We start from the raw sequence: 23,459 nt of genomic DNA, 5'->3' as shown, positions 1-23,459 counted from the left end.
TTGGGGTTTTCTCTGTATTATTGTAGGTTATTTACCTTACAATACAAAGCACCTTGAGACAAGTGTTGTTGTGATTTGGTGGTGTATGAAGAATTGAATTGAATTGAATTGAATTGAATTGAATTGAATTGAATTGAATTGAATTGAGTCCTCACAGTCTACACGCTGGTGGAGAAGATGAAGATGGAGGCTTGGATGGGGCTCTGAGGGACCACGGTGAGGTGGAGGTAGGGAGAAGGCAGGCTGCACGAATGAGAGTCTGGAAGCCAGAATGACAGAAGCACAATGATCTTTAAAATGTACAGAACAGAGACTGATTGGCTCTCAGATTAGACTAGAGTAGTGACGCCAGTATTGGGTTTGGCAATGTGAAGAAATCAAAGTGGTGCAAACAACAGACTGCATAAGCTATCTTATTCATCTGGGGTTTTTTGCTTTTCCTTTTTTGTCATCAAAGCCACAGGAAGCCACTGAAGACGAGCTACAGATCTGCAAGGAGGCCCAGAGCCGGTTATAGCTAAAGATTTTTCAAATTTGAAATCAAGCTGGATGAAGAGGGAGGGTTAAAGAAGAAAAGTGTCCATCCTAATGTTTTTGAAATGTAAAAAGTGATGAAAGTAAAGTGTTTATCCTATTTTCTGTTTGTGGAGTCCAAAAACAGCGCAGACCTCTTTTTATTGTAGTTTATGAAACCCAAAAATGTTCATTAGCATAATCCCATCAACACGGCTCTTTTCATAACAGGTATCTATATAATTTGTTGTGTTGTTTCTTTATTATTTCTAAAATATATATACACTTCAATATTTTATATGTGTTTCATGTGTCAGCCAAATATAAATGAGCAACAGCACTGACCTTCAGATGCCACTGTTACTATAAAGGGAAGTTTGCCCCCTGGTGCATGAAACTGAATGTGTGCTACTGTTAATAAATGACCCTGCTGCTCCTCATTTTCATCAGGTCATCTCGTTGTGCCAGTGAAAAACTGAACAGGAAACACTCTGTGTGCCAACACGCTGTCACACGTACAGCAGTGTGCTATTTAACACAGCTGTTTGTTGAAGTTTAATTTCCCATAAAGTTGACACACTTCATTTATGGAACTAACTGAGCCTTACTAACTCAACACACAATGATGTGGTTAATAAGAAAACAGGCTGGCTGAAAGACAAATAGCTCTTAAGAAGTTGTAGAGTTTGTTCTAAGGGTCTCCAGACACTGACGGGAACATCCAGTCCAGCATTTACAGTTACATGCTCACCGGCAGATCCTATTTCTGTTTCAAACTTCAGTATCTCATGTTGCATCTGTAACTCTTTCGTACCTTTCTAACCTTGAGCAGAGCTGCTTAACATGACAGCAACGCAAAAAAAATATCCAAATTTAGTACAGGTTCAATATTTACTGACAAAACCTTCAGGTGCACATCACAATCCCTCTCTGTGATTAGTTCAGTCACAGCAATCTTTCACTATATTTTTGTTTTGTTTTGTGAACAGCAAAGCAAGCATCACTCATGTTTTGTTTTATGAACATTTAGGCACATTATATACAGTGATTAACCTTGTTGTCCATTTAATAGACTATCTTTAATCTCAGTGCAAATGTTTTCCTCTCCAAAGTATGACACCAGGTAAGTAATCAGATGGAGAATATTATGTTTAACAGTTAGACTCATCCAAGCAGAATAATGCACTTGCTGAAAGAAAGAGTGAGAATTTGCAGCCAAACAGATTGAATGCGGGACAGTGTTTTTTTATCATCATTTTTATTCTAATGTACAACTGCACAGCTTATATTGTTTTACCAATGGCACTGATTGTTGTTTTATTCTCTGTTGTAAAATTTTCATTTTCTGTTTAATGTGAGACAATGCAGGAAATTTACCCCTCACGTTAAAAAGAAATGTGAGTGCTCCTTTGCTTTACAAAGTAGAATGTAAAACCTTTTGCTTTTTAAATGAACATCTCAGGAATATTTGCTTAGCAGTCATTTAATAGCCTGATACCGTATGCCAAGGGTGGGGAACTCCATGCCCCAAGGGCTCGTGTCCTGCAGGATTTAGATGTGTCTTTGATCCAACACAGCTGATTTAAACGGCAAAATTACCTCCCCAACATTTCTTTAAGTTCTCCAGAGGTCTGGTAATGAACTAGTCATTTCATTCAGGTGTGTTTACCCAGGGTGATATCTAAAACCTAGAGGACTGGAGTTCCCCACCCCTGCTGTAGGCATTCAGTAAATACATGTAAGATAAGATTTTTGTTACATTTGAAGACAAGAACATACTTCTAGTTTTCTATCATTCTGACTAAATGGGATCTAAACATTTTTGACCACACTGCTCCACACCGTGTCACAAGATTCATTGTGGTGTCTATGACCAAAAACCTTCACTTTGACAGGCGTATTAAAGGTTTTAGGCAGGTTACAGTCTTGTGTAGATTGTAGTGCTGGATGAAAGGGCTGTTTTAGTAAATTAAGTTTTAGAGCTAAGGTCTTTTAAAGTGTTTTGAGAAATATGCCAAAGCAACCGAGAAAGACTCATCCACATGCAGCATCTGGGTTTCTCCAGGAGATGGCGCTTTTGTTTATTTTGTGTGTCCCGAGTGGGCCTCAGGATGGCGCAAGATTTCACTCAAATGAAAATGACTATGGTCTTTTAACCCCGTGAATATTGGTAGAAAAATACATCAAGTACTGTGCAAAAGTTTTAAGCTACCGCTTTTTTTTCTATATATTGCTAAGAAGACAGGAAATATGTGCAAACATACATGGAAATGCAGTATTTAAGGGGGGAAAACTGTTTGTACAATTCTAATGAGCTTGAAAGTCAGTTTACGTACCACCTTTAGTCTTCATCACAGTCTGAATTCTCTTGGACAAGCTTTCTTGTCATTTCTTTAAGTAGTCTTCAGCAATACTGTTCCAGGCTTTTTGAAGGACATTCAAAGGTATTCTTTTGATGTTGCCTGCCTTTTCTTCTGTTCTCCATCAATATGATCCCATAGTGCTTCACTAATGTTGAGGTCTGGGCACTGGGGAGGCCAATACATGACTGATAGTGTTCCCATATTTGTTTTTCTATCCAGATATGCTTTTACTGCACTGGCACTGTGTTTGGGATCATTGTCATGCTGAAAGATAAACCTGTTAGAGTCAGAATCAGACTCTTTCCCGATGGTACTACATGGTGATCAAAATGAAAATGTATACTTTTCGGTGTTCATAATTCCATCAATTTTGACAAGACCAGTTCTTGTGTAATTTGGTATAGATTCAATTAAATTATGTGTTTTTGTGACAAGCTTGTCACAAAGTGCCTAAAGATACTATTTAAAATGCGTTCCTTGCTCGAATGTTTCACAGGCCAATGTTAAGTGGTTTAACATAAGTAAATAAACATTCCTCTGAAAATGGTCAGGTACAAGGATGGGACTGAAAATGAGAAATCATCCTATGTCCAACAGCTTCAGAAAGCCTGAAGAATTATTACTCAAGATCACTTTAAAAATTACAAGAAAGTCTGGCTGCTTCAGAGCAAAATATAAAGAAGGAAGAAACACTCTTGAAACCTTTACTGGTTCACCTTTACTGTTCCAATTAATGGTATTAATAGTATTGTATTTTTTGTATATAAACATTATGTAGGAGTAGGGATAATAGGTATTGATTTGTGAATAATTTGAGATGAATAACTTGAGCTTATAATACACTACCGTATATTTCTAACTAACTACGTATCTTATTTTATTTCTTTAACTTTCTCTTAACAGTCCTTTCATTAAAAATGTAATATACTTTAGGCACACGCACGCAAAGGCAACCAAAAACACAATTTCCCTAATTAACATAATTCATTCTCATAATTCTCTTTACTTTACACAACACCATAGATAGATAGATGATAGATAGATAGATAGATAGATGGCGCTGTTAGTCCTTATTTGTTTCCGATGCTTCATAGCCTTCTACCGTAACTATAAGGCTATGTGAGAGAAATCTAAACAAGTTACAGATTCGTTATGATTCGTCACTTTCATTAAACTATGTCCTCTAGACGGAGCAGCTTGCTGTACGATGCTGAATTCAAACTGAATCTGTAATGACGAAATTCGAAAAGGGGATGTGAAGCATGTGCAAATAACGTCCCTCCTACTGCACTGCAGGGATTTCCCATTTTATATGACTGCACGCATCCTGCCTCACGTAGGCTTGTTCTTAGTCTGACATGTGATCTGAAGAAAAGAATTAAGAATAGAGCTAGCATATATAGGTGTGTGTGTGTGTGTTTTATTAATTCTATTTATTATTATTATTATTATTGTGCGGGATACTTTATTTTATTGCATATTGGTCGTCATAATCGATTAGTCCAGTTTAGAATACCGGCAGGTCTTCATGTATGGCTACGTGACATGTTCATGTCTTCCTACATAGCGCTGCATACATCCATATGGGCTCTCTCTCACACGAACTGCCCAACATGGAAGGGCCAGTCTGCAGTCCTTTACAGATCAATGCACAGTAGAGGCCTGCTAACAAAGCGTTTGGCCCTCCATCCTACCCTCCCACACGCAGAGTGTCACCAGCCTACCAGTTACTTTGCATGCTTAAATCGCACTTTTGTGATCTAAACCAGCTAGTGCGGGCTCATGAATTGTTCATATGTAGCTTGTAACAGCTTTATTAAAGCAAATGTGCCCCACTGTATTACATCACAGCCTCGTGTAACCGCTGAGCATCTTGGGACATAGGATCAAAATCTTCATCATTTCCTCGCTGGCGTCCCGCCAGCCTCTCTCTTCCTGTCTGTGCATTTATGAATATCACCTTTCATCCTCTACGCAACCCTCGATTCTGCCCTGCGAACAGGCTCTGTGAATAAAGATGTTAACCACACCGATGATTCGTTCCTCCGTTACTATGGCAGCGAGGAGAGACCGTGACAATGTAAGCGTTCAGAATGGAGTCCTGACAGAAGATGGCATGACGTCACGTCGCCAGGGCGACCAGGCTTCCCGAGGCACGTGCCTGGTATAAAAGCGGAAGGCGTCTCAGTGAACTGCGCACACAACTCAAGAAGCATCATCCGTGAGGTAAGCCGCTACACCGCTTTGCTTTTCAGCGCAAGGACCCAACTAACGTCTGACTTTTAAGTATTTTTAAGTATTCAGGTGGAAGAAATGAATTCCGCTCTACTTTCAGTGTTTCGCCCTTCTTTCAGGATGTAGCTACGTGACTCGCGGAAGCTTGTGAGCTTATCATCGCCTTGCATCCACGATTCATTAAGTCGGGCACATAAAACGTCGAAGTGGTGCAGAATGAGGGGAAATAGGCCCCACGTGTGCTGCAGGGGTGGTTTATGATTTATTAAGTGTGTCATTTTTGGCAGGATTCACGCTTGTATTGTACAGGAAGAGAGGATGCGGCCGTGGCCTTGCAGTCTGGAGAGAGGCAGGCTGTTGTGTAATGCGTTCTGCCTGCGCCGTTTTTGTTTTTTTTAAACATAATGTGGCTTCAATTAAGGAAAAAATCCCGAAAAACCGGAAAACAATTCCAATTAGACTGCACTGTAAATTATCATGACGTAATTATCGTGTATTAAGTTTGCTCCATTCATTCGTCTCAGCGGGTAACGTGACATTGGCAGCTCGGAGTGCTGCATCTGCGGAAGTGGATTAGTCTCCATGTTATGTAACCCAATAGAAAAATGAAGCCTATCTCAGAAGCATACTGATCAGTAGAGTTAGGAGGCAGATGTTTGAATGAATATGTCCCGCAGGGATGCACAGGGCTGTAGGGACTTGAAGGTGAAGGTGGAGGATGAGTAGATGAAGGTGACGCTACGTGCTTCCTCCTGTCTTCACCATGAAGTCTGTCGACGTTGCGCCATTCTCAGATGAGCTGTGCGCCTGCAGTTACTGCAGCCTACGTGAGGCAGAGGCCTCAGAGATGAGCGAATGGGCAAAATGAATAAGCTATGGTTTATTTCATGGCAGAGAGGAGGAGGCTGCAAGTCTCCCCTCTTGACGGCGCAGTGTCGCATGATTCTGCCGCAGTTTACTCCAGACTGGACTGACCTGTTGATGCAGTTCTCTGCTTAGGAGGCCTGTGTTCTCCTTTAATGGCACAGAAGCATACAGGATACAGTTATTGTTCAGTTTGTTACTAATAGAAAAGGTCCAATGAGTTTAGTACAGGAGAATTATAATGAAATTACAAGCATGAATTCATTATTTTAAACTCCACAGAGAATTGTGATGTTTGTCAGTATCTGTGTAGTAATACATTATTTGTGTAGTAATAAATACCATGATGTTGGGTTATTAGTTAAGGTGAATAGTGTTTTTGCTGCTGATTGATTTCATATGCAGGTGTGGTAGGCTACATGCAGATGGAGCCATGGTTGACTGTTGAAGGTCATCCCTCCGGCTAGTGAAGGTCACAGCAGGCCCAGAGCTCCAGTGCTGATACCGATCAGCCAGTAATGTTTCATCTTAGACTCCTTTGTCAGCCTGAAATCATTTATTGAGATTTCAACCATGAAGGGGCACTCACACGTTAGCTCATACTGCTCTACGCTGAAGGTCACAGTATCTTAGGATCCTTAGCAGTGATGCTAAGCACTGTAGTCACATCCTGTGCTGTCAAGAGGCCTTCAGGTGATGTGCATGACCGATGATGATCTGTTCCTTTAGATTTATTTCTTCTACAGAATAAAGAAATATAGAATTTAAAATTAATGCCAGGGAGTTTAGCTATTTTCTGCCTGTAACACACAGAACATGCTATCCTGAGGTGGAGTTCAACCATGTAATTATTGAAATGTGGCACACGTAGAAAAGCAGGGGCTCATGTGGCCTCTTTGATGTTGGGTGTAAATGTGGGCTTGATTTTCGCGTGCTGTCTGCAGGAAGAACGCTATCAGGCCACGTTAGTCATGCCGGAAAATATTCCCTGCCTTGAACCACTCATTTTAGACCCAGGTACTTGTGGGTAAAACCCTACCCACATTAAATTACCACATCCTGCAGTTGGTGGGTTGTCCCCTCTACTAAAAGTTAGTTTTGCGATGACACGGATTTACAAGTAGCCTTGAGTCATTCTTGAAGCACTTATGAGTCGCTGTTTCTAGATTAATTCAGGTTTTCCACTCAAAGGAGTTTAGTGGATTACAGGCTGAGGTTGGTGTGAGTGTCCCACTTGACTGTGCTCTGCAGATGTCTTATCACCCTGCAATCTTTTTTAGGTTGTGTCTGAGCGAGAAGGAACTCCAGAGTGACTCAGCGCTCTGTGCATAACTGCCCCCAATTTGAGGAAATAAGCTCTTGAAAAATGTAGGAAGTAGAGCATGTGGATGTAAAATTGCCTCGCTTATTCAGCACAGCACTTGTTATTGATATTACAGTTATAATATATGTTATAGTATGTGGATTTTTCCATAACCAACATCTTTTTGAGACAAGCAGAGAACACAGCATCATTTTACCAACGTGCTGTGGCTTAGCTTATGATATAAAAGGAGGCAAAAGACAGGGACTAACACTTAAATACCGGTCACAAATTAGTGCTGTGAGCAGTGTGTGTCTGTGATCAGCATAACTGGGATCAGGGAGTCACGTGTCCTTCTGCTGAGTCCTCTGCAGTTTGATACAGCACAGGCTTTACTAATTCATGAGAGCCGGTGTGTGCACAAACTCTGTATACAAGTTTTAGTGGATTACCAAACCATTATAGGCCTTATTGTATTCATCTTATCAAAGCTGGTGTATCTGGTCATAGGAATACACAATTGACTGCCACTAATTAAATGCCTAATAGAAAAGTGGGCCTTCTAATCGGCCTGTCCCTGTCCACAGAAGGCCCTGCATGTTGATGTGGACACACAGCCTGTGGTGTTTGTGTGTGTGTGTGTGTGTGTGTCTAACAGCTGATCCATCCATCCATCCATTCATTCTCTTCCATTTATTAAATTCACGGTGGGGCGAGGGGGCGGGGCTATAGGTATATTAATTACAACAACAAAATACAATAGTAAAATGGGGAAAAAAGCCTTTATTAGAATGAAAATTGCAGTAATAGTATTGTTAAATCATCAAAATATGCCTTTTGCCATATAACTTTAACTCTATAGTGCCCAGCAGTGCATAGTGAAAGTGATACGAACATTCTTATGGCATTATCTCAGAATAATAACATAATAGTATAGCTCGCTGCGACTTGTCTGATTTTTGCAAATCATTGAGAAGCGGACAAGAACAGAAGACATTACCTAATTGGATAGTGCGCCTGGCCTCTGGCCAATCAACCTACTGCAGTGGAAAACCACTGGAGAGAGAGCGAGGGTGTGTCAGGGGGATAGATAGCTGTGGGGGAAGGGGGTGCAAATAAGGGCAAATGAAGGAGGAAAGCCAGGGGAGTTAGTGGGCAGGAAAAGCACTGTCAGAGTCAGTGAGTTCACTCACTCACTGACAAATTTTTCCGATGGAAGGCCTTCCAATGAATGCACAAACTGAAGCAAACCAAAGAGCGAGAAAATTAGCTTCAGTCTGCCTCTCATGCAGTCAATAGAGTGAGCTGTGTCTCTCCTTCAGCTCCGTCTTTTGTGTGTGAACAATGTTTGTTAGCAGAACATCTGTGCTACCTCAAACTTATGTCCATATAAGGGTTTGTAGCAAGTTCCTGCTGCAAAAACTGTATGTTGTTCAAATGAGACATATTTTGAAGAAACACAATCAGTGTTTGGTTTGTCAATCGTAGGTGCTCGACGCTGTAAAAAATGTGCACAGAAGGAAAGAAATGCTGTGTCATTATGCTCCGCTCCCCTCTACTCCTTTCACTTGCAATTTTGAGAATTTATATTTTTCCACCTGCTGCAGACGATCGTCTTTGTCCTCTTTCTGGTCGAATAGTTATGAGTCATCTCTCTCCCTCAACAGTCCCTCCAGTGCACGTACAGCAAACACTGGTGGGGCCCCTATTCTGCACCCCCTCTGCATAAACTTGAGTGCTGAATATAGGTCAAAGCCTAGGGGGTTGGGGGTGGGGGAGTCTGTGTCGGTGGTGGTGGGGTTACACAGACAAAAGAGCGGTGACAAATAGAGGGATGGAGGGAGGGTGGTGAATTTTAATGATTAGTTTGGGTGGTGGGAATGAGCGGAGGGCAAATGTGTGGAACTCATGGAGCCAACAAAAGTAAGGGAGGGATAACAGCTCGAAGTGCAGGTCAGAAGGGAAGGACAACAAACATGCACCAAATGTCCAGCTATTCAGTATGATCTGAGCTTTAATACCATTCATGTTTTTATTCCTTTCACCTGTTCAGAATGATTTTCACCACCAATTTCTTGGAGCAGCCTCGTTCACCTACATTTAGATCAGATCTCAAACTTTTCCCAGTCTTGCATTGACTCTTCAGGTCAGTCTGTCTTTCTGTAAATGCTAAACACACAGTTTGGTGCATCTGCGTGCAATGCATGATCAGAAAAGTATAGAAGGCTTATGTTCCTTCTTTGAACAATTTAATGAGTATCAGCAGATTAGAAGCTGCAGTTACCAGCGTGTCACCTCTCCGCCCTGCACAGTGCTGTCTTTGTGAGATGTGGCGCGTCTGTGTGAGCACTCTTGGGGGGTGGGGTTTGGGTAATAACAGACCAGTGCTAGGCTGACGGTAAATTCAAACGCAATGTCCTCGGTAGATATGCGCAATAAAAACCTGGTGCAATTTAGGCAACCTTTAGTGAAACTATGGTGTTGTAAGTGTTGCAGAAAACCTTACAAAGTGTAATGTAATATGTAATATACCTCACCATTAGCATGATGCAAAGAGTTTTACTGGTTATCATAGTGCTCCTCAAATGGACTACTAAATAGTGATCCATGCAGTCTGATACCAGCGACCTTCATCGTGTCATGACAGAAGTGCCTGCCATGACATGAGCCTGTCTTTAGTATGTGCTCCATCATGCCATCCTGCAAAGATCTGTCTCCTTGTGAGCGCCTCTGCTATTCCATTTTCTATCTTTAGTTCAGTATAAAAGCCTGCTCTGCTCTTAAAAAGTAAGAGAGCGGCTGTTTTGTTATGGTTACCCAAGGCAGCTGCTCTGTGTTGGAAAAACTTAGAGCAAGAAGAGAGAAAATCAAGGAGGGAAATTAACTGTGAAACAGGCAACAAGGGCAGAGAGAGGTGGGGGGGGGGGGGGGGGAGGCCCTGCAGTGTTTTGTGAATGCACAAAAGGTGAAACGTGAGAACTGCGCGGTCATACTGGTCCTCCTACCTCGCTCTCGCCCCCTCTCCATCTTTTTTTCTTTCTTGGTGACCTTGTGTGTGGATGCAAGCAGCAGAACACAAAATGGCCGCTCTGCCTTCAGAGGACGGTGCTGCAAACATGGAGACAAGAAGTCTAATAACTGAAACCACTGAGGCCATCACAGGTCACATCGCATCACTGCCTGACAGGCTGTTCAATAAATTGATTCTGACTGGAAACAAATGGTGCCGCTCCTCTCTGCATTAATGACCACAGCAGATACATCCAGGTGAAAATAATCCAGAGTCTCATGTACAGTTATTTTTGCGTGAAAGAAAGAGAGCGATTATTCATCATAATCTGGCACTCCCTTTATTCTATTTAAAGTGCTCCCACAATGCATTTCACCAGATCCACGACCTGCCCTACTTGCTTGTCAGAGAGACACGCACACATTTGTGTAGACACACACGCGCGCTCTCTCTCTCACATACACACACACACACACTCACACACAAAACAGATTAGGAGATTACAGTTGTCTAAAATGACGAACAGCCAGTTCCAAGGACAATCCGCATTGCCCTTACTTACTCTACCTGCCCTGCCACTCGCACATACACACACACTTAGATGCACACACACAGCACCAGCATCACCAGCACTGCTTTGATTGTGAACGTGTTATTGGTTGGTGATGGAAACCTCCCTTAACCCCCAACATGAGGTTGCATGAGTTGGGAGACTAGACATGATATCAGGATGTCAGGAGTCAACGTTTTTAATATAGAGAGAGCGAGGACGGCGAGGGAGCTGAAGTGGTGGAGAGGGGAAGCAGAGCTGGTAGAAAAGACAAGAAGGGTGGGACTAGGAGGAGGAGAAGGAGGTGTAGTGAGGAGGAACCAGAGTGTTCCAGTATGAAAGGGAGAGGAAGGTAGAGGGAAATAGGTCACGCTTCCTCTATATCAAGTCCCTGCTTGCTCCACATACCTACCGCCTTCTCCTTCCCTTTATATCCCATTGTTGTCGAAACATGTCGCTGCATGAGGTAACACCTCCCTACTCCTGCGGCAGTTGCCTATAAAACACATTTTTTGGTAGCCTGTATTTTTCCCCTGTTGGCATTAAACACAGTCACACCTCTTGCACACTTTCTGGCTTCTGCTGTGCTTTCAGCCACCGTACCCGGCTCAAAAACGTCATGCAGCTTCGTAAGCGTTCTTCACAGGTGTTAGTGTTTTTGATTTTAGTGCTAATGCATCACAGAGGGCCTCCAGGTATTGTGAGATGACAGTTTACAGTTTTTTACAGTGTTGCCTCACTGCTGAAACCACCGAAGGGGCTGATGAAACTTGGGCATTTCAAATGTTTTTAAGATGTTGCATACAACAATGTGTAACCTCACTTCACCCCACATGGCCTCCTGAGTGGAGAGGACAGAAACAAGTGTGAGGATCAATGTAAAACGTGGAGGAGAGAAGGAGAGGAAGACAAAAAACATCTGTAAATGCAAAGTGAAATGGATGATAGAGGGTAGCTTGGCACAAACAGATTTGTGATTTATTGCACATGTGCTTCTTTTTGGTTTTGCCTGCTCATTTCCTGTGGTTGTACGAGTGTGAGGTTGTGTATTAACTTGCCACAATTTTTTTTCTTGACTTCCGGTATATTATATTCATTTTGACACTGCAAGCCAACAATATATCTGTCCTGCCTAAAGCTGCTTCATTTTCTTGGGCCTGCACCCTGCCTGACTCTGATGTTTTAAAAACTTTATATATCAGCTATTTTTGGCTGTGTTGACAACAGGTGGCATTTTTATCTGCCTTATCTGGGGTTGGATCACTTGCTTGTATTTTCTGTCATTCTATGTTCAGTATTGTTTAAATTAATTCATTTCAAATGTGATGATTTATTTAATTTTCTTTCTTTTTCTTCCAGGTTACTCCACACTCCCTAAGCAGCAGCCACCATGTCAGACCTCTGTGTTGGAATCAATGGGTCAGTTTGAAACACCTCACACACACACACACACACACACACACACACACACTATTAAGATGGGTAAGAGTGATTTCTGGTGGTTACAGTAGGATATCATTGAAGCAAAAACTGGAGCTGGGCAAGCATTGGTGATTAGTAAAGATGTATTAAAGAGGAACCAAAGGGCAAATGCACCATAACACCATAACAAATTCATTATTAACAAGTCATAACTGCACAGTAAAGCCTGTTTCAATGCTGAAAGGTTTACTGTGATAGTATGTTCTCTTTCATTCTTGCAAGGCATTGAAATTATTAGAAGTAAACACGCTCCATGATTGAGCCACCTCTTCCTTTAGCCATCGTTCAAATTATATTATATAGTGGTTACAGTTTGAGGCTATATTTGTTTTCAGGACTAAAAAACAGATGATCTTTTTTTGTTCAGGAATAATTTCATCCACCGTAACATTTCACCAATATCACATCTCACATTCACAGACGTGCTTGTAATGAGGGACACATGCTGTCTATTTTTGAGTAATTGAAAAAGCATGATATGGACATATAAGAGTGTAGTGAAAGTTCCTTGTATTAAAACTGTAAAGTGTTGCTGCAGTGGACATGGACTGATCCCATGGGTGCTGTGACATCCTGAGGAAGTTTCCCACTGTTTTCCCATGGCAACTATTCCTAACCTCTCCATCTCTGTCTCTGCAGATTTGGTCGCATTGGCCGCCTGGTCCTGAGGGCTTGCCTTCAGAAGGGCATCAAGGTTGTGGCCATCAATGACCCCTTCATTGACCTGCAGTACATGGTGAGTAAATCTACTGCCTGCTAAGTTATCTAAATTATTCAGGCTGTGTAGTATAAATCCATGACATGTTGTCATGTAGGAATGGATGTATGCTGTTTGGGTGCTAATAGAAAACTTAATCTCGCAGTGTTTTCTTTTTTTTTCTGAAAACGGAAAATTCCAGGAGGGTGTACAACATGTCTTTATGCTTCTTTGTGAAGCACTCCCCATATTAACGTCATCACTGTCGTCCCTCTGCTTCTAGGTTTACATGTTCAAGTACGACTCCACCCATGGCCGTTACCGTGGTGAAGTGTCTGCAGATAATGGCAAACTTGTCGTTGATGGCCAAGCCATCTCTGTCTTCCAGTGGTAAGTAACGACAACGTTAACTGGCCCGTGGCTGTTTTCTGCTACAGACAGCAGATGTACACAGGCTGAAAAAACATTCCAGTTCAGTTCAGATTTTTTTAATCTAAAGCTGCTTCATTTGTCAAAGTAAACATCCAGTGACATTAGAGGAAGAACATCAGCAATCTTCTCTGACCAGGCATGTGATGAGAGTGGGGAAGAGTGTAGACAGGAGCGGTACAAAGCACTGACTATGGCTGCAAGAAAAGTTGCTGCTCTGCAATTGTGGCATATAAAGAAACAGGGAGTGAGAAAAGGGAAGTGAAGAAGAAGTGGTCAGTTCACTATGGAAAGTCCCCCCAGCAGCTTGAGAATATAATGACTGCAACAACTGAGGGATGATTGAGGGTCACCTGACCCAGCCCTAGTTATGAGCCTTTGAAAAAGGAAAGTTTTAAGTCTGATCTTATAGGGAGGGTGTCTCTGTCCCAAATCCAAGCTTGGAGCTGGTTCCATAGGAGAGGGCCTTTAGAGCTGAAGGCGCTGCCTCCCATTTTACTTTTAGAAACTCCAGGAACCACAAGTGAGTCTCAGAGCGATATGCTTTGTTGGGATAATATGAGGTTTTCAAGATGTGATGAGCCGCATATTTAGCATTTTGCATGTGAAAAGCCAGTGAGAACAGCTAGTTTGGTTTCTAGTCCCTGTTAGTACTCTCATTGGAGCTGTTTGGATAAACTCAAAGGGGTGAGACAGGATGTTGCTACTTTAGCCAGCTGTATGTAGTAATACTCCTGTTTCGAGGGGTTTTTTTACGATAAAATACAGTAACGTGAATCAGGCAAAAGCAAAAGAAGCTGATGTACAGAGACTTGACAAATTTAAGGTGATTTTAGACTGATGCAGTTTCTTCTATAACTCTAGTATGAAGCCAGCTGAAATCCCCTGGGGCAGCTCTGGAGCCAAATATGTTGTTGAGTCCACTGGAGTTTTCCTCAGTGTTGAGAAGGCCTCTGTAAGTACACACACACACAAACACAGACAAACGCAACCACATTCCAGGAAACGTTTCTAACCTGCGCTCTCTCTCTCCCAATTACAGTCTCACATCCAGGGTGGTGCAAAGCGTGTGGTTGTGTCAGCCCCCTCACCCGATGCTCCAATGTTTGTCATGGGAGTTAATGAGGACAAATACGACCCCTCCTCCATGACTATTGTCAGGTAACACCACTTAACTGTTAACCTAAATTTAGCTTTAGAACCTCAAAAGAAACCCTAAATATCATATCTACTAGTATATTGCAAAATAACTAATCGTGCCTGTTGCTCTGTTCATAGTAATGCCTCCTGCACCACCAACTGCCTGGCCCCCCTGGCCAAAGTCATCCACGATAGCTTTGGCATCGAGGAGGCACTCATGGTAAGTAAGAGTAAATCTATACAGTATGATAACCAAATGTAATATTTATGATCTTCTATTTTAAGTCTTAAGGGTTAATAATGTGTCATGTGATATCTGTAGACAACAGTCCACGCATACACAGCCACACAGAAGACAGTGGATGGTCCCAGTGCCAAGGCCTGGCGTGACGGCCGTGGTGCCCACGCAAACATCATTCCAGCTTCCACTGGTGCTGCCAAGGCAGTGGGCAAAGTCATTCCTGAACTCAATGGGTAAAGACACACACAAAACATACACACACATGCAGTTTCAGCTAAAGTGTGAACACTTTAGCCAGTAGTTGAAGAAATGAAGACTGATTAATAAAAAGTGCAGAAATCACTTTTTTGTCCTCTGCCTCCTTCTTTCTGTAGTAAGCTGACAGGCATGGCATTCAGGGTGCCAGTGGCCGATGTGTCAGTGGTGGATCTGACATGCCGTCTCTCCAAGCCTGCTTCATACGCTGAGATTAAGGAAGCTGTCAAGAAGGCTGCCGAGGGACCCTTGAAAGGAGTGCTGGGTTACACCGAGGACCAGGTATTCTATATAAACAGCTGGTTTAATATTGTTATCAGTGATCTGTGATTTGCTTTACTTTACGCTCTCGTGGTGTGCTTTGTGTTTGCCAGGTGGTGTCCTCTGATTTCATCGGTGATACCCATTCCTCCATCTTTGATGCTGGTGCTGGCATCTCCCTCAATGACAACTTTGTCAAGCTCATTTCCTGGTGAGTTTTCAACATGTCCCGTCCAGCCCCTCATAGAACACAGGAAGTCTGAAAAAAACACACTGACTAATTCATTTTCCTTTCCTCCTTTCCTCCTACCAGGTATGATAATGAGTACGGCTACAGCAACCGCGTTGCCGACCTGCTGCTGTACATGCACTCCAAGGAGTAGGCACTTCCTGTCCACCAAGGAACTCAGCAAAGGGACCACCATTAATTCATCCTTTACTTCCACCCTTCTCTTTTACACACAAGCCCAACCCATAGTCATAGCATCACAACCATTAGCTCTACTACAGTATATGTAGGCAGCAGCAGTGTGTTTGAGTGTTTATGAGTTATTCTGGTTTTGTTTTATTCTTCTTATAATTCCAAGGCGACCGTTTGGTGAAATTTTTGTGTCTGTGTGCCCCTCTCCACCTCCCACTGCCACCTTAGATGTGTCGTTATGACTCAGTACTATGGTAACTACTGTATCCATCGCCCTGTTGGTGTGTTTAAAGGCTTTATCACCAGTAAAAGGAGGAAGCTGAGAGGCAGAACTACTGCAACTCTGCTGAAGAATAAATAAAAGTTGAAAAACCTCACGTTGTCCTGTTTTATGCTTCCAATCAACCAAAATACAACTTGTTTGACTGAAATATGTAATAGCAACCATTAACACTGTGATATACAGTAAGCAGATGACTGTGTGTGACTGTGTTTAGCCATACTGGCAGATTTTTACCTCTTACTGGCAGACTAATGGATGGCATTAACCATTGGAAAGAAACATATAAAACTGCAAATGCTCTTTAGCACAGATAAAGTAAAAAAGTAGAATTACTGTAAGAATGATAACAAGAAGATCCATGACATAGCCACTACTCCTGGTCATGACAGCATTTTAAATTAGCTGTTACTGTGATCTTTGGGTATGGACATGCAGAAGAGGGATGGTGGATGCACTCGACAAAAGTTCCACACTGAAAATTATCACGATTTGTTTTGAACTCCAACTTCATATTCAAAAGTTCTGGCAAAAGCAGCTGTGTTTTAATCCACAGGATAATCTTCATGCATGTGTCTTAAAGACAACCCCCCAGCACACACACACAGATGTGTTTAGATGCTCTTGTTCTTCAATGAACTGTGCACAAGTCAAGGATATAAATCATATTTGATTCAGATTTAACAACAAAAATATGAGTTGATTTAATTCACACGAGAGAATCGTGGATGCAGATAAAATCCACTCTAGATCGTAGGTTACAACTTTGAAGCGTCACAAGTTCAAACCTGCTCAGTTTGATCCTGACTTGATTGTCATGCTTAAATGTTTCTACTCATGCGCTGCAGAATAGAAACAGCTGTTCTACAGACACTGAGATGTAAACATGGGCTTCTTAACTAATAAGACAGTGGCCATGGAAACTGGTCACTTTTTTGTGTGTATTGATATGTCAGTATTTGGAAAAGTAGGTCATAATTATAAAAACTAAAGTTGGCTAGTAAATGTCAAAATTTGTTTTGTATACGGAGATAGGAAACTTTGCTTTTCTTGATTATATTTTAACATTTTATCTCCAGGTGGTCTGTGCCACTCTGAACATACTAATCAAGTACTGTGAAGAACGTGGGAGATTAATAATACATTGCCAGCTCTGATGTACCGAGTTAATGCTACCATGAGAGAATAACTGCATATTTTTTACATTAAAGTTGAAGTCAGCTATGCAAATATAGGGAATGGTCACTGAGGACACCTGCTGTTTTTTTTGCAATACTGCAGAAAAGCAGTCTGCATGCTGCTGTGATGCAGGAACATTTTTCAACTAAGCTTGTCGCTGCCTTGGCAACCTTAATTGCTCTTAAAAGCATCTGACATGCAAAACTCTGAACTCAGCTGTGCTGCAGTGCTGCCTGTTGTTTAACCGTATATATTTTCACCACAGTCAGTTGGGGCAACAAGTGCCATGAGCATGGGTTGATCAATGGGTGTGTATCATGAAGTGATTTGAGAATGTGTATACTATTACAACTGCATATCACTTGCAGCTACAGCAATGGCAGTAAGAGTGAACGTCTGTGACTGAGTCTGAGGGATATCATTCCCATCATTCCTTCTTCAGAAACGCAGATAGTTTTCGAGTATTCGATGCGTATGACCATAAGGATTGTAACTGGTTTACCATCAGCTTTAGTGCTACGGCTAAGTGGGCAAAAGCTTGAGATTTCATTTCATTTATAAAATAACAACTTTAAAGGTCAAAAAAGTTCTGATGGTAAAATATTGCACTAACTTTATAAATGACAATTTCTTAGATCTCATGGCCGTAGACTGCCATTCTTAACGATCGATGGAAACACAAAAGGGGAGGGGGACACACTATAATACTGAATCATCTGCATTGTTGAAAATGTTTATGTTAAAGGACTCTTTTGTTCGTTTCTTCTTGTTGTTGTTGTTGTGAACCGGACACACCATGTGACTGAGAGCTATCTGACTGCTGAGTCCAGCGTTTTCTCTGAACTTCTGCCTGATAAACGTGGATTTTTATCAGTTTTTTCAGGTTAACCAGCACTGAAGGAGGTCTGGTTTAAGTTTTTAAGAATGAATTTTCTAGCTGCCTATTTTCCCCAGTAAAAATCTTCAAATCCCAACAGAAAACATTTTCTTTTCATTTGTTTTTTCAGCTTCAGAATAACTTTAATTTACTGCCATTTTTCTCCCCCCAAACAGAGGTGGTTTGTAATCAGTTCCCTTATTTTGTTTGTCTGTCTGTTTGTTAGCAGTCAAGTGTCCACACTTTTGAAGATATTATTTTTCATTTTTGCATGGTTTATTACCCACAATCTTTGGGGTGGATCATCTTCAAACTTCACAGCAATATAGGCCTGGGGGGACCTGAGGACCTAACTATGCTAAACATTTTGCCATGAACACTTCAGCAGCTGGAAACTTATATCAGGCAAGAATGGGACCAAATTCCAACACCAAACCTCCAGGAACTCATAACCTTGATGTGCAGAAACAGTTTTGAAAAGAAGAGGAGATGCTACATCACAGAAAACATTTTCCTGTCCCAACTATTTTGATCCCTGTAGCAAGCATCAAATTTGAAATGAGCTCACTTTGTGCATAAAATTGCAAAATTTCACAGTTTGAACATTTGTTATGTTATATACTTTCTGTTGTGAATAAGATGCTGGCTCACGTGATTTGAAAGTCTTTTAGTTTTCATTTTGCTCAAATTTAAAGAATGTCCCAGTTTTTGTGGAATTTGTGTTGAATGCTGCACTTTGGTGAATGCCTGTCGTGTTTAAATCAGCTATATAAACTGACTTGAACTGAATTCATGATGATCATTGGTTGATTTTCCCTGCACACGTTTGCCAGTTGTCTTTGTCGTGAGTCTGTTGAATATTTCAGAAAAAAGGGGCCGCACAAAAGCAACTATTTTAATAGATCCATTTTTAAAGTTTTTGAAAAATAAAGTAAAAGTCTTCTTCCCTTAAAGTTATATCTGAACAGTTTTGCTAAATCTTGGAACCCATGAGGCTGTGGGTCTATAGCTTTGCTCTTTTACTTTCTCCTGTTATCTTCATTTAGCTGCTGCACTTTTGTCATTTGAAACACTAAGAGTTTTCAAGGAGACAGAGGTCAAGGCAAGGATGTCTCATAAAATAAGATTCAAATTCAGACATTTACCTAACCTTAATTTGCCATCTAAGCGCAGAGACTGGCTGGATTTGAATGTAGAAAATCTCTTTAAAACTTTAAGACACAGAGGAACAGAGCCTTTTACTCCGCTTGTTGTACTTTGTGTGTTTATTTAACTTAGTGTTTGTTTACAGTTTGAATGGCCCAGGGGAAGAAGCTGTTAGTTTGTCTGGAGATGTGGATCGGTGCCTCAGAGACACAAACAGGTGGTGGGTCAGGTGCAAGGGGCTCACCTTTGATGGTCCTGGTTTTTCTGAGACAGGAGGATCTGGCGATGGCCTCCAGGGGTGGCAGAGGGCAGCCAAAGATTTTTGGGGCGGTATTAATTACCCTTTGAGCAGCCTTCCTGTTCTCAATAGTGCCCACTGCGTACTAAACACCCAGGCAGTAGGAGAGCACGCTCTCTTTCTATAATGAGAGTGGAGTGGACCTGCCTGTGCCTCATGAAGTTCATTATGAGTTCTTTTGTTTTAAGGACGTTCAGCTTCAGGTCATGAGAACCAGCGGGACAAGTTCTCTCCACCCTGTCCGCTGTCTCATCTCCAACAGAGAAGAGTCCAACCATAGTGGTGTCATCGGCATACTTGATGATGACGTTGGTTAGGTGGGTTGGTGTACAGTCATATGTGTACAGGGCGTACAGTAGGGGGCTGAGAACGCAGCCCTGAGGGGATTCGGTGCTGAGTGACAGTGGGGGGAGAGGTGGGGGCCGAGTTGGACTGATTTAGGCTGGTTTGCAAGCAAAACTTTGATCCAGGACTGGTGGCAGGGAGGATCTGAAGGTGGTCCAATTTGGTGGTGAGGATGTCTGGTGGTATGGTGTTGAACGCTGAGCTGCAATCCATGATAAGCATCCTCATGTAGCTCTTCCTGCTCTCCAGATGGCTCAGCTCTCTGTGAAGGGTGATGGTAATGGCATTCTCTGTGGATCGATTTGGTCTGTAAGCAAACTGGTGGGGGTCGAGGGATGGGGGGTAGACAGTCTCTGATGTGCAGAGACACTATGTGCTCGAAACACTTCATGATTACAGACGTGAGGACTATAGGCCTGTAGTCATTGAGGCTGTCTATGCCAGTCCAGTCTTTCTTGAGGATGGGAAATGGTAATTCATTAGGTAGTAGAATGTGGGGGCAGAAAAGAATAAATATCACTGATCACAGAGAGACAGACAGAAAAAAATACTCTCACTTCCACATATAATCCCAATTTAGACCCTTCAATCAACCTAACCTTTCTGTCTGTGTACTGTGAGGGAAACAGGAGAAACCTCAGAAAACTCATGCAAATGCAGGCCACTCCACTGGTATGCAATGATCACACTAGAATACCTGCAAGATTGGTACAAACATCAATAAAACTAGCATTTATCAAATAACTAAAAACATATAGTGTCACAGTAAAATTAGAGTTTTGGAGGAAAGCATCTTGAAGAACAAAGTCAAAGGTGACTAAGGGCCATTTGAATTGTATTTGAAAGTGTGCAGAGTTCCTATTGGTCAGCTGGATGTTGAGGTGTGTGTGTGCGGGCACTGATCACATAGCTGGTTGCTATAAAAGCAGGGTGATTGCTGTTCAGCAGCCACGGATCACATCATAAACTGACTGATAGCAAATACAATCTCTGAAAACTGATCTGTGTGGCTTGTTGTCCAAACAGTAACAGATATGGGAAAAAGCAACTTTGAACTGGCACTATACCTCGTACTCATTGCTGCCTGTGGCTTGGAAGGAAGCATTGAACGTAACACACAAATTTATATGGGGAAAAAGAACTGGACACAAGCACGACTATTCTGCCAGACAAATTATGTTGACTTGGTTACTTGGGACATGATAAATATGAATGTTATGATACCATTTTTGGGCAAAATGAATATCCCATACATTTGGATTGGTCTACTCAGAGATCCTGAAGATGACTCAGTCTGGAAGTCTATAAATCTAAGGTGAGTGTCTTTTTTGAAATGACCTTTATGTGAATGTCCATGTCTGTCTATATAAATATGACAAAACTGAGTAGCTGAGTTTGAGATGATTGTTGTGTTGATTTCAGAACCGGTGAAGGTGTCTCAGGTGATGACCTCTCACGTACCATCAAATGGGCCTCTGCACAGCAGGACTACTGTGCAGTTGTAGGAAATGACCTCATGTGGTACAGTGCACAATGTTCAAGTATCAATAATGTCTACTGTTCCCAAGGTGATGTAATCCGGTACCACAGTGTTATGCTCAGTTGGTATGACGCTGTAAAGTACTGTATGGAAAACTATGGTTACCTAGCCACTGTCACCCAGGTAAACTCAGGTAATATTGACAAAGGGGGCTGGATTGGACTGTATCGAGTGGGGGGCAAGACCTGGAACTGGACGGGTAGTTTAGGATCTAGCTACAGAAACTGGGCACCAGGACAGCCAGTCACTGCAGACTGTGGCTCTGTAGTTGCTTCTACCGGAGGCTGGGTAGGCTCTGCATGCTCTAAAGAGTTTTACCCTTTTTGTTTTGTTGACAACCTGGTGGTGGTGAATGAGAACAAGACATGGGAGGATGCCTTGATTCACTGCAGAAGGATGAAAACATCATGTTCTGGCTGTAAGTACGACCTCCTGAGCCTGACCGATGTCTCTCAGTACAACTATGTCAGAGACAGGATCTACAGAGCAACTACTGATGAGGTTTGAGTTATTTTTTAATTACAGATGTTCTTTTAAATGCATCACTTGTTCATAGATTCTGCATTAAACACCAGAGGAGTTCACGTTCAAGTGCCTTTACTCTTTCTACTAGTTCAGTGCTTTGAGGCTGTGCTGAATTCCAGGCTGTGCTGTGGAGATGTTTAAAATCTATACTCTAGAAAAGAAGTGCATGTAAAACATATATATATATATATTTTAATTTTTTTTTTTTTTTTTTTTTAAAGGATCAATATTCATTTCAGAAAAAGCTTCACTAAAGTAATCAGCATTTGTGTCTGGCTTAATTTGCAAATACAAATCTTTTTGTCAGTAAATGATTGATTTGCCAGTTTATTTGCATTTTTCAGCTTTCTCAGAAAACTACCAACACTTGCACAGCCAGGACTGACTCTCCCATTTTTGTCCTGTGTTTCTCAGGCTTGGATTGGCTTGCGCTTCATGGGAGGAAAATGGTTTTGGTTAAATGGAGACAAACCAGGTCCCAAAGATATGCTGCCAGACTGTCCGCCCAACTGGGAACACTGTGGGACTTTGTCCAAATTTGACACAAACAGCATGTGGATGATCAGGGACTGCGCAGAAAGAAGAAACTTTGTCTGCATACAAGTAACCCCATAGTCAATGAAACTGGCAGCTTAACATCAAATGCTACAATAATGCTTGTTCTATCAGTTCTTTAGCATATATTTAATTAGTGTATACCTCTAAGTTTGATTTTAATATTATTAGTCCTTTCATTGTAACACATTTTATGCAATATACTTATGTAACGATCTCTGAAAACAACGGTGTACTCTGAGGTTGTAGATACTTTGAAATGAGAAGTGCAGATGATGTTTCACTTGTTGTGTTTAAACCTCTGCATCCAACATATAAATTGTCTCGGTTTGCCTTGCTTTTCATTTATAATTAATTTTTCATTACCATGAAATCATGACTTGCTGCTGCTACAGTGGTGCAGGCTCCTATAATGTTGGCTCTGTTGAGGTTATAGTAAAATATTTCAATTCAACAACCATCTCAAACAACTCTAGCTCTCAAAACATGTGAGAATATTATTTAGTTTTTTAAAATACTCAGTCTGTACTGATATATTTCTTGTTTGCTGAAGACAGATTGCATCATTTTGATGTTTTAAGCAATTAAATAACATATTAAGAGAAGTATAACTTACCACCTGGGCTCTAGTGGTGGGAAGGGTCTTTGCAAGCCTCCATTAAAGCAAAATCGCACCAGAAAAGAAAAAGAGAGGGAGAGAAGAAATGTGAGGGAAGTCTGCTGTGTGGAGAGAAAAGCAGAGCAGAGGACAACTACATGTTAAAATATATCATATAACATTTAGAAAAAATTTAATCTAATGCATTTTAACATTCTGCTTTTAGGTTGACTCTACTTTAGAATTACAGTTTCATGAATATGAACTATATCTAAAAGTTTGGACAATCATTTAAGCTTTCATAATAATCAATAAAAAAAATGTAATTACATTATTAACCATTATTATAACT

The 23,459-nt window shown here is 41.5% G+C and overlaps 2 protein-coding genes across 2 annotated transcripts; both read left to right on the top strand.

Annotated features, from left to right (window-relative positions):
• Positions 1–4,961: 4,961 nt before the first annotated feature.
• gapdhs (glyceraldehyde-3-phosphate dehydrogenase, spermatogenic) lies at positions 4,962–16,139 on the top strand. Its single transcript, XM_031733130.2, has 11 exons — positions 4,962–5,102; positions 12,198–12,257; positions 12,960–13,056; positions 13,301–13,407; positions 14,311–14,401; positions 14,489–14,607; positions 14,725–14,806; positions 14,909–15,060; positions 15,202–15,364; positions 15,457–15,554; positions 15,657–16,139. The coding sequence occupies exons 2-11, from the start codon at positions 12,229–12,231 to the stop codon at positions 15,724–15,726; spliced, it is 1,008 nt and encodes a 335-aa protein (XP_031588990.1). The 5' UTR covers positions 4,962–5,102; positions 12,198–12,228; the 3' UTR covers positions 15,727–16,139.
• A 4,988-nt stretch (positions 16,140–21,127) lies between these two features.
• Positions 21,128–22,641, top strand: LOC120442624 (macrophage mannose receptor 1-like). The gene is made up of 4 exons (XM_039619479.1): positions 21,128–21,204; positions 21,312–21,410; positions 21,492–21,930; positions 22,369–22,641. Exons 1-4 carry the CDS (start codon positions 21,128–21,130, stop codon positions 22,567–22,569), a joined length of 816 nt encoding a protein of 271 aa, XP_039475413.1. The 3' UTR covers positions 22,570–22,641.
• Positions 22,642–23,459: the final 818 nt, after the last annotated feature.

The sequence above is a fragment of the Oreochromis aureus genome, linkage group 11 (genome assembly GCF_013358895.1).
Source record: "Oreochromis aureus strain Israel breed Guangdong linkage group 11, ZZ_aureus, whole genome shotgun sequence".
Classification (NCBI taxonomy): domain Eukaryota; kingdom Metazoa; phylum Chordata; class Actinopteri; order Cichliformes; family Cichlidae; genus Oreochromis; species Oreochromis aureus.
This window is presented reverse-complemented; position numbering and strand designations above follow the sequence as displayed.